This window comes from Rhinopithecus roxellana, chromosome 11, assembly GCF_007565055.1.
Source record: "Rhinopithecus roxellana isolate Shanxi Qingling chromosome 11, ASM756505v1, whole genome shotgun sequence".
NCBI lineage: Eukaryota > Metazoa > Chordata > Mammalia > Primates > Cercopithecidae > Rhinopithecus > Rhinopithecus roxellana.
This window is the reverse complement of record NC_044559.1, coordinates 71,167,383-71,183,334: the sequence shown is the minus strand read 5'-3', so window position 1 is coordinate 71,183,334 and position 15,952 is coordinate 71,167,383. Positions and strand designations below refer to the sequence as shown.

Below are 15,952 nucleotides of genomic sequence, written 5' to 3'. Positions count from 1 at the left end.
ACCGAGGCATCAGGAATACAAATCTGAGAAATCGGTATTTCCAACTATGGCAGATAACAGAGCTTTATTTGCTATTTTAACGTACCAAATTTAATTTTTAAATAGAAAAACCCAGCTTCACTCTGAAGAAGCAAGGAAGGTAACTTTACAAGCAAAAGACACATGCCGGCATGCATCCAGAAACACAGTGGCAATGACATTCCTATTAAAAGTTGAATACATGTATCTTGTTAACACACACACACACACACACACAGTACTTCAAAATTCAGAAATCAAGACAGAATTGAATATATTTAAAGGCAATCTTAATAGAAGCGTTCAGAATAAATGAATCCCCTTAAGTACACAGCCTGGAAAAGTTTTATCATCTTCAAGCTAGGGACTATCTTCGGCCTCTATTTTTCACGGGGGAATAATATACAATTTGGGAGGACATTCCCACTTTACAGCAAAGAAAAAAGAAGGAATGAGGCCAAACAACATTCTCCTTTAGCATATACAACACATATAACTGAGCACATGACAACAACTGGGCCATGAAGACAAAGTTTTTCAAAATAAATATTAAAAACTTTACTCTGAAAAGACACATCAGCTAGATCTTTGAAACGGTAAAATGATCACAAGGGAATCCAACCCTAACCGATACAGTTTCTAAGACAGTATGTGTGTGTGTGTGTGTGTGTGTGTGTGTGTATATATATATATATATATGTATATATCCGTAACCGATACAGTTTCTAAGACAGTATGTGTGTGTGTGTGTGTATATATATATATATATATATGTATATATCCGTAACCGATAAAGTTTCTAAGACAGTGTGTGTGTATGTGTATATATGTATGTTTTGTTTGTTTGTTTTTGGGAGACGGAGTCTCGCTCAGTTGCCCAGGCTGGAGGGCAGTGGCGCGATCTCGTCTCACTGCAAGCTCCACCTCCCAGGTTCACGCCACTCTCCTGCCTCAGCCTCCCAAGCAGCTGGGACCACAGGCACCTGCCACCATGCCCGGCTAATTTTTTTTTTTTTTTTGTATTTTTAGTAGAGACGGGGTTTCACTGTGTCAGCCAGGCTGGTCTCATATTTATGTTTTTAAATGTGATGCACAGAGATAAATCTTCCAGAGAGGTTATCAAGGTCAAGTCCTACTGAAGAGACTTTAGAATTGTTGTTGTTGCTGTTGTTTTTTAAATGATAAGGCAAACTCCTCTAATATTTTTCAGTAAGCCTAAGGGATGGTTTGGGAAAATACCAACCTTTTTCTTTGAAATTCCAAGGTTCACACAATCCTGGCAGCTCTCAGGATCTTGTTGCGGATCTGAACAGAGTCACAAACTAAAAGAATAGGTCGGGAAATGTTAGATCTACCTGAGGCCGTAGTGGGAAGCCTGTCGACAGGATGCTAAGCGTCCTTTCACTGAGTCCCTGTACATTTAACCAATCATGACCATATTCTGAGAGAAATCTGTGAATTTTCCAAAAAAAAAAGTGGATTTGGGGAAAAAGAGATCAAATTTATACTTTGATCCATCTCCGTTAGAGATAAATTTCATCTACTGCTATAACATTAAATGTATTTTGGCCTAAGATTAAAAATAAAACAAAACCTTACTCTGAAAGAATCACTCAGATTATAAGTTTAAAGTCTACAAAATTAAAAAGGAATTTTAAGCAAACTCTGGATCTAACCAATCTGTAACCATAAGACAAATGTGGGTCCAGACTGCCCAGCTATACTGCATCTACAGGGAGACAGAATGTTCTGGGACTATAAATGGATGTCTTTGTTATCAGATAAGCTGAATTGGAGAAAGAAGCTTTGCTTTTTGATGAAGAATTTTCTCAATAAAAATGTGTTGCTTTCAGAGAAAATAATTTACCAGGTTCAAACAAATGCACTCAACAAAGTAAGACAAAATTATTCTTAAAATAATCAAGTCCTTTATGCTGTGCAGAGCAGCCATAAAGCATTTTAGTCGGTCTCAAACTCCCTTTAAAAGCAAGAGGACCTGGTGAACCCCACTGAGAGAGGAAGTCTGCAAAAGTACTATATAACCTCAATAGAATGACAAAGAAGATAATGATTAGAAAAAATATTATTATTTTTTTAAATAGAGAACTTGAAACCTGATTCCCATCTTACCTCCCCCAAAAGATACTGATATATTCCCGAGTAAAGATATTGATGATCTATCTACAACCCATGAACGTATTTACAGCTATCTGCTTGTTGCTAAAAGCATTACAGAATTCGGAATTGGGTTGGGACACCAAAAAATGAACTTAGTTTTCACTATATCCTCACTGCCATTCCATGAACCTCTAGTGCAAGACTATGGAGCTCTGGACTATGCCCTTCACTGACATAAAATTGCTGACCTGCAGGCATATTTCAACAGTATAGGTATGGTGAATGCACAAGCTAATCACATTTCAAATATAAATTTCATTTGCAAATTAAGAAAAGAATATGAAAACTGTTAAAGTTAGCTTGAGTCTAGGGATAGCCCCCTGAGGCTGAGCTTTACAGAAAACAAATTTAAAAGGTTACTTCTATTATCATAGATGGTAAAAAGAACAAGTAATAAAACTACAGTTTTGTCCATTTTCACTAAGCCTGATGATATCACATGAAAGGATAGATCTTAGAAATGTAAGGTGACCTTTGTACAATCACAAATTCCAATCTACCTTCATGGTTAATAAACCAAAACCAAAGGTTTGGAAACTCACTCAACGACTCATGACTTAGCATAGGTAAAGCCCAGATCTCCTATTTGAATCCAGTGTTCTTTCCACTATACCAAGATGATCTTATGAGCAGGAATCTTATGAGTGTCTTCCCTGTTGAGTTCCATTAATAGAGCCTCTTGGGTACACACAGTATATCCGAGAAGAAATTTTAGAAGTTCTGGTAAAACTGATGAGTGTAGAACTCTATCCACAGAAGAACCTAATAGGTTGCCACCAGGAAGCTCAATGGCCAGATTTCCACTCCTATTTCAAGGCTGCTTTGCCTATATCTGCTTCAGATAAAGATTTCCTATGGGAAGATGGGTGGGGCATTCAAAATGCTGCTAAAATGAAATGGAAAACCACTGAGGTTTTAAATTTTATCTGCTGATCTGATTAGTGAACGCTGTCTGGAATGGACTTTCATCAGCTGGATGCAACTGCTGGCTTCACTGAGGCATAGCCTGCAAATTCAGTGTTGTGAAAAAGCATTCATTTTTCCACAGCACATGACACTTGGCTTCTGCCCCTGGTGTGTCTATCTTTCTGAGACTGGGATACATATAAATTTGACATTCAAGAACTTTATTGGCAAGTCTTCAAAAACTAATCCCATTCCCTCCTTCAAATTTCCACATATTTCTCTGAACACTTTTTTGAGGTTCATTACTATGTATTTGCCAACTCCTGACTCATCATCTGGCTCCATTCCTTTCAAATGAGTGGCACCCAATAAATATGTATAGAGCATTTTCTAAAATGTATATGCAACAGATGCACAAAGAAAGTGGCCTAGGGAGACAGACATTATTTTCCTTCATTCTGTGACTATCTTCAGGATACTATGTCCTGTGACTCATAAATTCTATTAAAACAGTGGAAAAACTAAGAAGAATTAAGACAAGTAACACTGCCAGATTCCACGCTATTGCAATCAGCATTCTTTTCTTCTCAGTGCAATGATCTCAGTCGGTGTGCAAGGACACACACATTTGAAACATAACTGCCAATCAAGAATAATTATTCACTAATGTAATGATTACTGTTTAACACAACTGCAAAGAGGAGAATTAAACTTTCCCCCCCACTTCTCATGATCTGCATAGGGCGATTTTGGTTAGATATTTCTGAAGAGATCTATGTTCAGATATGACCCCTGTTAAGGCAGGTTTTCAGGCAATGCCTTGATGAAAAAGTAAGACAGTCTCAGGATTTGTCACACTGTTGACAGAAAAACCCTCTGAAACCACAACCAAGGTGTTAGGTTAGTAAGCCAGCAGTTAATGGGTAGAAACAACCCAACGGCTGAGACCACTGGCGGAGGTTATTCAGATTTTAACATAAAAGTTGAATATTTATATTCACCTGAAATTGCAAGCAGCATTTTCCTCCTGGCACCAAAAGTAGTTATTCCCAGCTCCTTCAGATCCTGATCTGTGAGAGTGAGGAATGTCTGAAGATCGATCTGTGGGTAGAAAGGTCAATCTATAACCAATATATTAATTACTTATTTTCTTTCCCACTGTAGGATCAACTTGTTATCACACTTATTTATTAATTATGCTCTGCCTGCTTCCAGAAAAGAAAGGTGGTAGCACAAACCTAAGAAACAAGAATTAAGAAAGGTGGTGAAATGGAAGTGATGATTCTAGCAGAAGACTTAGCTCTGAGCATCCTGGCAACTATAGCAAAAAAGGAAACACAAAGATTGTACCATTTTTGTGAACTGATAAAAGGAAGAGCATTATCTGTTCAGGAAAGAGAAAAATATTTCTTAGGTTGGGATTTTGAATTGGTTAAGTGTATCTTTATCTTTTAAAGAAGAAACTAAATAATAAAACAGATGGCATCTTCCTTTGTGTTCTACACAGGATTGAAAGAATTCCCAGACACAATCAGGTCTACAGTTCATTTGGCTCAACCCAGCAAACTATCACTGAAACGGACACAAAAGAAGTATCTGCAGGAACTATAAAACTGTACTCTCTGGCATCAGGAACAAACTATGAAGGGAAACTGCCCAAGGATTCGCCATCCTTCCTTTAAAGATAGTGTGGAAGGGCCGGGCACGGTGGCTCAAGCCTGTAATCCCAGCACTTTGGGAGGCTGAGGTGGGCGGATCACGAGGTCAGGAGATCGAGACCATCCTGGCGAACACGATGAAACCCCGTCTCTACTAAAAACACAAAAAGATTAGCCAGGCGTGGTGGCGGGCGCCTGTAGTCCCAGTTTCTAGGGAGGCTGAGGCAGAAGAATGGCGTGAACCCGGGAGGCGGAGCTTGCAGTGAGTGGAGATCCCGCCACTGCACTCTAGCCTGGGCGACAGAGTGAGACTCCATCTCAAAAAAAAAAAAAAAAAAAAAAAAAAAAAAAAAAAAAAAAGATAGCGTGGTAGTGTGGAAGAAGAGAAAGACAATGGATTCTGAGGCCAAAGAGACTTGGGTCCAGATCCTGACTCTGCCATTACTAGCTGTGGGCACAGAGGGTTGACAATACTGTATCCTGAAGAACTGTTGTAAGCATTTACTATAATATAGATATAAAACACTGGGCTTACCAAGGAACATAACTGGCAGTTATGGTTAGTAATAATGCATGTTGATATATCATCTGTGAAAGTTGCTAAATGAATCTTCAACATGCTTACAATAAATTAAATCTCATGAAGTTACTTATAGGGGATTCTTGTTAAGTCACATCTGAGTATTAGAAAATATCCTACATTGAAAAGAAGCAGATTACCAAATTTCAACACACCATAAACAGGTAAAACTTTTCATTAAATGATATTGAGGATAATTTAAATTGTCCTGTTTTGATTTGGAAGGTAAATCCAGATCTTAAAACACCTTAGGCCATCATTTATCACAGTTCTAAAGATGTTTTCAGAAATTCTATAATGGAGATTTTTCAGCTCAAGTGTTCCCCAACTTTCTCTTAAAGGACCAGACTGTAAATATTTTAGGCTTTGTGGGCCATAATGTACTGTTACAGTTACTTATTTTGCTGTTATAGCTGGAAGGAAGCCATAGACAATATGTAAACAAATGAATGTGGCTGTGTTTCAGTAAAACTTTATTTACAAAATCAGGCAGTGGGCTTGCAGACCACGGTTTGCTGATCCCTGCTGTAGTTAATAAAATATTAAATTAAGTTCCTTTGCCTTTATATTTTCATGTTTTTTTCCTGCTTAGAGTAACTGGAATAAGAAATTCCTACAATTTCTATGCTTATTCAAATAGGAAACACAGATGAAAACAAACCCAGAAAATCACTGAATTAACATTCAATCTCTTGCTTTTTGACCTTCTGTGCCTGGACACATTAAAACACTTCTGTTTCCAGCTACCCTCATCTAGCCAGCAAGACAAAATAAAGAGATATATTATTTAATGCATTGATTATGAAAGGCTTTTTCAGCTTAGAAAATTCTTGGTTAGATGAATGCTAACTCAGATGTAGGGGAAATAGAAAAAAACCCAATACCCTAAAATTTAATACACATGACAATTGCTCTTTCAGTGTAAAAAACAAAAATGTTCAGCATTTAAACTTAATAATTTATTGGACCATGGCAAGTACATTGAATTTATGATACAAAGTGCCTAGTAAAAACCATAGATTCTTTATTAACTGACACATGCCTAGAAATTACTAAATCAGATGTTCTCTAACATAAAATTAAGCCAACTAGCATCGAACATGGACCATGTCTTGATTTGAAAAAGACACAAATGTCTAGAACCATTTTAATTTTCTGACACTTTGAGTTAGCTGTGCCCCAGTAGTATGAGAGCACTGTTAGGAAGAATCATGCCTGGGGCCTCTTTTCTTTATGCCAGTACATAATAGGATATGGCTAATCAGTTTGATCAAAATCCATGGTCGCGACTGTTCAGTAGACATCTCAGTTCTGTCTCAGTTCAGGTAAAATCCAAACAGTAAGTTAATGAATAAATGAACATGTTGATAAAAACATATATTCTGTGAGAACAGACCTCAGTATGACCAGGATGAGTCAAAAACAGCCAGAGATATTTCAGATGCTGTTATTTACTTATAAGTGCCACAAATAAAGACAACAACAGATTCAAAATGAAATCATGTTAAATACAGACTTGTTGCTGACCTTAAGGGAGCTGTGACTACAAAAATTCTTATGAATCTATACATCAATTGGGTTTTATTGCTAAAACTGTTAGACAGCTATTGTACATTTTTCTGCAAGTATGATTTTCTCTGTTTCTGCTATCCTGTGTTTACTAGCTGCACTAAATAAGAAATGAGATGACATTTTTCTTAGTAACAAGAACAAGCTATGAGACTTGAATAAATGCTCAGTGAAAGCATACTTATAGGTCAATAAGTGATTTCATTCTAGAAGTCATCATACACACAATCAAAACAAAGATACTTGGGAAAATAAATAATGACTGACCTCTTGTTGCTGGAAGACATCTGTGTATTTGCCCAGGCCCAGTTTGCTGAAGAGCTCAGGGAGGTCAGAGCCTTTGAAAGAGCTATTTAGGTTACAGCCATTGCTTCCTGTCAGCGAGGAAATGCAGTCCATGTAATTGCTACTGCTGAGATAGTGTTCCGCTGAAAGGCAAAGGAGAGACAGGCTTGAAGTGTAAATGCCCAGAGAGAACATGGTTTAATTAAAAGTTTTAATCACCTAAATATTTCAACTTTCATTGTTCAGCTGAACAGAGCAGTAGCTGTAGAAATACAGCAATCCTTTACTGAAATATTGGTTTTTCATTAAGGAAATGCTGGTTACTGCTTTCAGGGAGGCTCTTGCCATTTAAAAGGTTACACTTGGGAGGCAGAAATTCAGCAACAGTGCCTCTGTAGTTAATAATCATTCATCATACTCTCCCTGAGCAATCAGAAGCATTTGTTGTTTATAATTGATTTGATGTGAATTAAATGAGGAGCTGGAAAAAGGATCCCTGGGACAAAATAAAGGTATGGAAAGTTATTATTGCAAGTCCAGGTTCCATTGGATGGCAGGGTGGCTCTCTGTATCTACACCTGGGCTTTCCTTGGGTCAAAGGAATTGTATGATATTGCAACACATAAACGCTGCTCCCTAGAAAAATATAATTTGGTAGCAAGGTCACAAAACAGCATACTTCCAAAATTAAGAGTAATGTATGAAGTGATAGGAATGATGCTGTGGTTCCTGGATTTAATTTAGGACAAAAATAAATCTGTCTCTGCGGAAAACTTTTAAGACAGCAATGCTGAACTTTGCCTTGGTTCTGCAACTGACTTGGTGGGCAAAGGTTTCAACAAACTGTCTGTGGCTCTCAGACCCAGTACAAGCAAGCGCTGGTGATGGACCACTGAACCAAGCTAAGTAAGTCACACACACACACACACACACACACACACACACACACACACACACACACACACACACACACACACCCCGCCTTGGCAATTTTAGCAGAGTACCGGCATTCTACCTCCCAGACCAATAATCAGCTCTCGCCTGTGTGGGAAATCTGTCTTCTTACACCAAGGATGTGGCTTCAGGAGAGGACCCCAAAGAGGTGAGGGAGGATGACACTGACCAAAGCCAATCAGACCCATCTAGTCTACTCTGGGGATCCGTGCATCTGCCAAGTCTAGGAATCTTGTTCTGTATGGTTTTGGGTGTCACTGATCACTTTCTCCAGTTGTTTTCATCTCCCAGTTGAGATGTCCTTTATGATTCCCAAGCGGAAGGCATTTCCTGATAAGGTTTCTTTTTCTCTTAAAGATAGCTGTTTATCTCTTGGGGTGAATGTGTAGAGAAAGGACTCAAAACCAAACCTCAAGATACTGAGTCCTGGGACACTCCACCATTTAAAGGTGAAGCAGAGGCCCCAAAGTCATAAAAACAGTTTGAGGAGGAGTGACTATTGAGGTACTGGGTCAAAGGTGACATAAAGCCACAAAGTGGACTGCGATAAGGAAATTGGGGTGAGTGACCACAGGATATGGGACGTGACAACATGAAAGTGGCTAAAAGGCTGCCCATATAATTTATGGTCCAAATGATACATTAATTTTTTTTTTTTTTGAACGTAAAAGAGTTACTGAGAATTATGCTGCAGCAAATGGTATAAACAGGGACGCCCAGGGAAAACAGAAGCATTGGTGATCTTGACAAAGGTGTTAAGAGAAATTATCTAAAACTGTGCTGTTCAATACAGTAGCCATTGGCCACACATGGCTACGGAGCACCTGCAATGAGGTAGTGGGAATGAAAATGCTCTGTCAGTACACAATACACTGCAGATTTTAAAGATTTTCTACAACCTAAGGAAGAATATAAGCTATTTCAAATAATTTTTATATTGATCACATATTTAAAAGGAATCTTACATATGTTGGGTTAAATAAAATATATAATTAAAATGTTTAAAAACAAATGTTTGAAAATAAAATGTTCATAGTGATAAATGTTCAAAATAGCCTATAACTTACTTTTACTTAATTTTTTTTTTTTTTGGTCTTAACTACTTGTAGTTTCTATAGTCTCTCCTAAACTCCTTATACCCTAAAAAAGGTGACAAAATCCAAGTAACTGTGCTTCATGAATCTTTCCTTTATATTAATGTATCCTCCATCTTAATCCTGAACTTCAACTGAGTAGTACAGCTAATTTAATTATCCAATGTTAAATGAAGGGAAAGGAGATAAAGATAGAAAAAGAGAAGCACCAAATGAACATATCTTGGGCTAGAGACTGGACATCATTTACACCCCTCTATCTGTGCCTGGCACCAGCCTGACTCTCAGCTTGATCATACTGTCAGTGGTGGGGTATCCAGCCAGTAACTAATGGGGAGTCTCCAGGCTACTACTGACAGTGCATTTAGGAATGAAATAGTTGACCATGCTTTCTTATTTAGACTAGGCCAACAACCTGATTACTCCTTTCAAATCTGAGACTCCTGGCAACACAGCTGACATGACTGATAGTAATGTTAACAACTGACTGTTACTGAGTGTCTACCATGCTCATCTAGATTGCCTTGCTTCAAGGAGTCTTCAAATATTCTGCATGTTTCAGGATTCCAAATGTGTCAAAAACCCTGAAAATAGGCACTGGGGCTTATATTGTGATGACAATATCAGCCTTCATCTGTTTATATAGCCCAGAAGTATGGGTGCTGTTGTAGATAAAACAATGGGCTCATGCTGAGTCTCAGCCAGATTTGCTAAAAGTCAGAACCCCCATGCTATAAGTTAATTTTTTTCCTGTTTATGCTAATTCAGCAACATCTTGTCTATTTACAAAATCAAACCTTGCTGTTCATCTTTAGTAGCCACCTGCTGGATAGTCTTTCTTCAGCGGTCTAAGATGCTAATTCAATCACATTTTTCTCAACCATTTTTTTTTTTTGAGACAGGGTCTTGCTCTGTCACCCAGGCTGTAGTGCAGTGGCTCAATTACAGCTCACTGCAGCCTCAAATTCCTGGGCTCAAGTGATCCTCCCACCTCAGTCTCCCACGTAGCTAAGACTACAGGTGCATGCATACCACCGCACCCAGCTTTTTTTTTTTTCAGTAGAGATGAAATCTCACTGTGTTGCCCAGACTGTTCTCAAACCCCTGGGCTCAAGCTATCATCTCACCTTCGCCTCCCAAAGTGCTGGGATTACAGGCAAGAGCTGCCATGCCTGGCCTCAACCACTTTCTTATGTCCTTGTCTTTCTGTCACCACCTGGATGCATGTGTGTACATTACCCATTGATGCATTCATTTCATAAACTTCTACTGAGCACCTACCTACTAGGTGTCAGTCCACTAGGCATTTGGGAAGAAATATTCAATAAGGCAGAGCATAACAGAATACCTGACATGTGGACACTTCATAAATGTTTATAAAATGAACAAATACAGTCTCTGGTTTGTGGAGCACAAATTTCACAGGGAGATACACATAGGTAGATAAGTAATTACCCTTAGGTACGGCAAGTGCTAGAGTGAAAGCATGCACAAAATGGAGTGAGGGGAGAGAACCTCTCCTGCTTCACTGGGAGAAATGAGGATGGCTTCACAGAGGAGATGCCATGTGAATTACACCAAGCACTTGAAGTCAGAGAGGCCACAGTGATACTCTGACCCAAATAAACACATTCTAATCTGGGGATACCTAAAAGTGTACATAAAACACAAAGCTCACTTGATTTGTTTTGTTTACGCTTAGGGCTGCCAATAGAAGCTGCAAATTCACTATGACTTCCAGGTCCGATTCCATTTCGGTCTCTCCAGTTATCAGATTCACTTCCACCTCCCAAGTGCTCGCGACTGTTGGACCGTGAAAGGGACATTGATGAGCCCTGTAAACAGACAAAGCCAGATAAGGAAATGTTTAATCAGGTGGGTTTCTTAGGGTGGGAGGAGGAAAGAATCCACATTACACCACTGCTGTTTACTTCTCTTGCCAACCACTGCACTCATGAGTGTTGACTCTCAGGAACGAAGGCTGTGGAACCTGCCTATGGCCTTTGCCCTGCCGCACCAAGGACACTTGGTAATTTACACAGTGAAGTCTTTTTCCTCCACTATGGGGAGTAGATTCTGAGGGAGAGTCCTGAGAGACCCCAGTATAAATGATCCCTTCTATAAAATTTGGAAGAGTGGATGCTGAGACTCCTTCCAATTTTGGAGACCACAAAGCAAATCTTCCACCTGGTAGAGCAAAGATTCTCTGCCTTGTATCACACAAGTAAGAGAAATGGTGATGTGGCAAAGCTGGCTTCTCAAAATGCTAATAGAGCCTGAGGTTGGAAGGGGAGCTGTCATTTCCCCTGTGTTACCCTCCCCTAAACAAACAAGGATACAATCTCTCTAACAAATTAGATACCTGGAATAATTTATCTTTTTAAATTCTCCACAATAAAAACAAAAATAATTTAAAATTTGCACTGAACTTGCATGTATTCATCCTTTTATTTATTTTATCACTATATTATAGACACCCTACTTGGTATTACCTAGAGTATTAAAGTCAAGATTCTCTGATTTTCAAAGTATTATGTTCATTAGGTAATTCCAAGAGAATCCTTTACTGTTCACTTCAATAAACTTACTTAATTCAATCTTGCAATGGCATAAAGACAGGTCACTACGCTCTCCTTTAAAAATTTCTTTCTTTAGGGCATCCTGACACCCCAGGCCCCAGGTTTTCCACCTACCTCACTGTGTGTCCTTTGGAGGATCTTCCTATTTCACATTCTAAAATGTCAGATTACCCTGTACCTGGTCCTAGGATCTCTTCCCTTCCCTCTGTGTACTTTCTTGTTAAGTAATCTTAAGTCCTTTCAAAAAGTAATGACAATAGTGACTCCTAAATTTCTAACTCCAGATTTGACTTCTCTGTTGAAATTTAGAATCATAGGCCAGGTGCGGTAGCTCACACCTGTAATCCCAGCACTGTGGGAGGCCAAGGTGGGTGAATCACCTGAGGTCAGGAGCTCAAGACCAGCCTGGCCAACATGGTAAAACCCCATCTCTACTAAAAATACAAAAATTAGCTAGGTGTGGTGGTGCATGCCTGTAATCCCAGCTACTTAGGAGGCTGAGGAAGGAGAATTGCTTGAACCCAGAAAGCAGAGGTTGCAGTGAGCCGAGATCATGCCACTGCACTTCAGCCTGGGCAACAGAGTAAGACTCTGTCTCAAAAAAAAAAAAAAAAAAAAAAAAAAAGAAAGAAAGAAATTTAGAATTATAGAGGTGCCAGTCTGACCCTGCCATTTTCCTGCCTGACAGGCATCTTAAATTCAGTGTGCTCGAAACCAAGTTGTTGTTATCTATCCCCATCAGCTACCCTCAAACTTATTCTTTCAGAATTCCTATATCCCAACTAGTGACTCTACTACTTACCCAGCTGCTGCAGCCAAAAGTCATCCTTGGTTCCTCCTTTCCTCAACACAGTCAATCCCTCAGCAAGTTTATCAGTGTCATCTCTAAACATAGCCCAAGTCTGCCCACTTCTATACACCTCCACAATATCCCAACTGCCTCCTTAAGGGCCATTTTAATTCTACTCTTGCTGCTTATCCCCCTATAATCCATTTTCCATAAAGCAACAAGGCTGATTTCTTAAAATGCAAATTAAAACAAATATGCCTCTGTGTAAAGTCCTGTGACGTATTTCCACTGTGCCTTACCATAAACTGACAGGCTCCATAATCCAGCCTCTGCCTCTCTCCAATCTCTTCTCTGATGCTGATGCTCCCCCACCCTACCCACCTCAGCTTCAGGAACTCATTGGCTGGTTCTGACTCTGGGAGGTTGTGCCAGCTGTTCTCTTGCCCCACTACTCTTTCCCCAGATCTTCATGGCCTTTTCTTGGCATCTAGGTTTTAGCTTGAATGTCACTTGCTCATAAGGTCTGCTTTATTATTACCCAATCCTAAGCGGTTCTGTTTCGTATGTAACAGAGACTCTTGCTACCTACTGCCTTCTAGTTTGTGTTTCCTTCTACCCACAAGAAAGCTCCATCTGCGAAGGCAAGAACCTTGTATTCAAGCACAGTATTACCAGTGTATAAAATTGTGTCTGGAACACATTAGGTGCTTAGTATTTGTGGAATTATTGAATTAATCTCAAAGACTCCCTTCCCTACAACTATGGGATACCTTTGCTAACTTCTGGGAATGGGTATAGGGAAATGAAGCTTTCTGAGACCAAAAACTGGCATTTCCAATGAAAGTAACTTTATTATTTGTACATCTTTGATAAAGTATCTTTAATATTTCTACTCCTAGATTTGTAAGATTTAAAATAATCGGACAACCTCGTTACTATCAGTGCTAGAGAAGTTGAAAACCATCTTTGATTCTCAATGCAGGTTTTTATTTGCTCCGAGAATATGTGACTATTACTCATGCTTTTAAGAGATGGGTGGCAAAAAGGAAAAGAAAATCCCAAATCTCTTTGTAGCTGTATTGATGTGACACAGTTACTGCAGGTCAAAGCGGCCTTTTGTTTGACTTTTGGTATCCCAATATAAGGGGACAGAGTCATATTTTAGAATCTTGGAGAAAATAAAAAAAGCTTGAAAGCGCCTGCTTCTTATCTAAGGGATCTTTCTGAAATCGATTAATTTCTCAAAGCTGCCCTAAAACTGGAAAAAATTGTTCAAGCTGAGCTTCTCAATAATATCGAATACAGAGTTTGAAGTATCAGATTCTTGCCTCAAGCGAAGTTGCTACAGCAGGAAACACTTGGTCCCTGGCACACTGAGTGAGCAGCCCTCACCCATCAGGACCTATTGGTCAAACATGCTTGCTCTTTTTACAGATCGGCATTCTCCTTGTTCATTTGGCTTTATTTTTCTTTTGAAAAAGGAAAAAGTAAGAAAAAGAAAGGTGTTCTTAGCTACTCTCCAACTTAAAAATATTAGTGCCATAAGCACAGATGTGGTCTCTATTTTAATAAAAATCTCCCTCTCTACTTTTCCCCAGGCCCTTCCCCTCTTCCTAATCTATAGAGGCAATACTTGCTGGATGCCCTATTTCTGATCCTTCTGAGCCATGGAAGAATAAAGGAAAAGACACACACAGCCACTGCTGCAGAAAATCAGACCATGCTATGTGAGGGGCCCTTTCTTACATTTCAAAGAATTTGGGATACATGAGGAAAAGCTCAAGTCTAACTTATATACCAAGGAGAATCTAGAACACCATTCAGAAAAAAGAAAAAAAAACTTGATCATATATTTCCATTAGTAGCACTTAAAGAGGCAGTGAAGAAAAGCATATTACATGGTTAATGTCCCTGCTGGAATCCAGCAGGTCTCACCCACTCTCCCTTCCAAATTTCAATGTGAACACCAGCCAGGATGATGGGGCAGGCTAGCCCAAGATAGCCAAAGCAAGAAAAGCCATAGGAAGAAGTTCAACCATAGTGTCAGAGGCCCTGCACATTTCTGCCCACAGAAAGTGATCTGTGATCTACCTGTCCTTGGGCAAGTGCTGGAGCAGAAGAGTTTTTTGGGCTCTTCTGCCTATTGCTGCCCTTATTCCTATAGGGTTACATCCCTTTACAGCAGTGTTTCCTGTGGGACACGTGCATCACAATTATACTAGGTTCTTGCTGAAAACGCAAATAGATACCTGCTTCTCAATCCCTACCTTTTGAGTGAGATCCTAGCAGAAGAGTCTGGATTATTACGCTCTCTGAGTGATTCTTATATTCATAAAACTATGGCAACATGGCTCTATATCAGTTACATACCACTCTTTGTTATGGACTCTCTTGGGTTAAATCATTAGGAGGAGGAGTATAAGTAACCTTGAGTAAGACACTTAGCCATTCTGGGCCCCTTTCCTTACTGGGAGTTTGTGGGGATTGAATAAAATTGTGGATGAACTAAATGAATGTGATTTAAGATAATTACTACTATTATCTTAAGTTTTTATATGTTCATATAATACCCTAAGATATTCCTTTGAATATAAAAAAACATAACTAAGTTGAGTGTGCAGAAATACTTCCACCAGTGAGCATTCATAAACATAATTTCATCTTTCAGCAAGCCCTTGGTTTTCTTCAGGATAAGTAAGTCCTCCACGGGAAACAGTAATAGCCACTCAAGTATCAGTAAGAACTGGCCAGGCGTGGTAGCTCACTCCTGTAATTCCAGCACTTTGGGAGGCCGAGGCAGGTGGACTCCTTGAGCCCAGGAGTTTGAGACCAGCCTTGGCAACATGGTGAAACCTAGACTCCACCAAAAATACAGATTAGCCAGTCTCATAACCTGGTCTTAAAAAGAATAAGTAAATAGATTAAAATTTAAAAATGAAAAAAATTTTAAAAATTTAAAAGAACCTCACACATGTAATCCTAGCACTATGGAAGGCCGAGGTGGGCAGATCACTTGAGGTCAGGAGTTTGAGACTAGCCTGGCCAACATGATGAAACCCTGTGTATACTAAAAAAGAAAAAAAAAATACAAAACTTAGCTGGGGGTTGTGGTGCGCGCCTGTAATCCCATCTACTTGAACCCAGGAGGCACAGGTTGCAGTGAGGCCAGATCGCGCCACTGCACTCCAGCCTGTGTGACAGAGTGAGACTCAATAATAAAGTAAAATTTTTAAAATATCACTAGGCCAGGCACAGTGGCTCACGCCTGTAATCCTAGCACTTTGGGAGGTTGAGGTGGGCAGATCACCTGAGGTCAGGAGTTCAAGATCAGCCTGGCCAAC

At 39.4% G+C, this 15,952-nt stretch overlaps 1 protein-coding gene across 3 annotated transcripts in view; it reads right to left on the bottom strand.

Moving 5' to 3' along the window:
- Positions 1 to 15,952, bottom strand: part of BICC1 (BicC family RNA binding protein 1) — a 328,457-nt gene that overhangs the window by 6,967 nt on the left and 305,538 nt on the right. For 2 of the 3 annotated variants that reach the window (XM_030941415.1, XM_030941416.1), the window contains exons 18-20: positions 10,921 to 11,077; positions 7,177 to 7,337; positions 4,104 to 4,203 (exon numbers count right to left, since the gene is read on the bottom strand). In XM_030941415.1, coding sequence (XP_030797275.1) covers positions 4,104 to 4,203; positions 7,177 to 7,337; positions 10,921 to 11,077 — 418 coding nt within the window. Of the gene's footprint in view, positions 1 to 1,261; positions 1,341 to 4,103; positions 4,204 to 7,176; positions 7,338 to 10,920; positions 11,078 to 15,952 lie in introns of all 3 variants that reach the window. The other variant, XM_030941417.1, reaches the window with a different exon arrangement.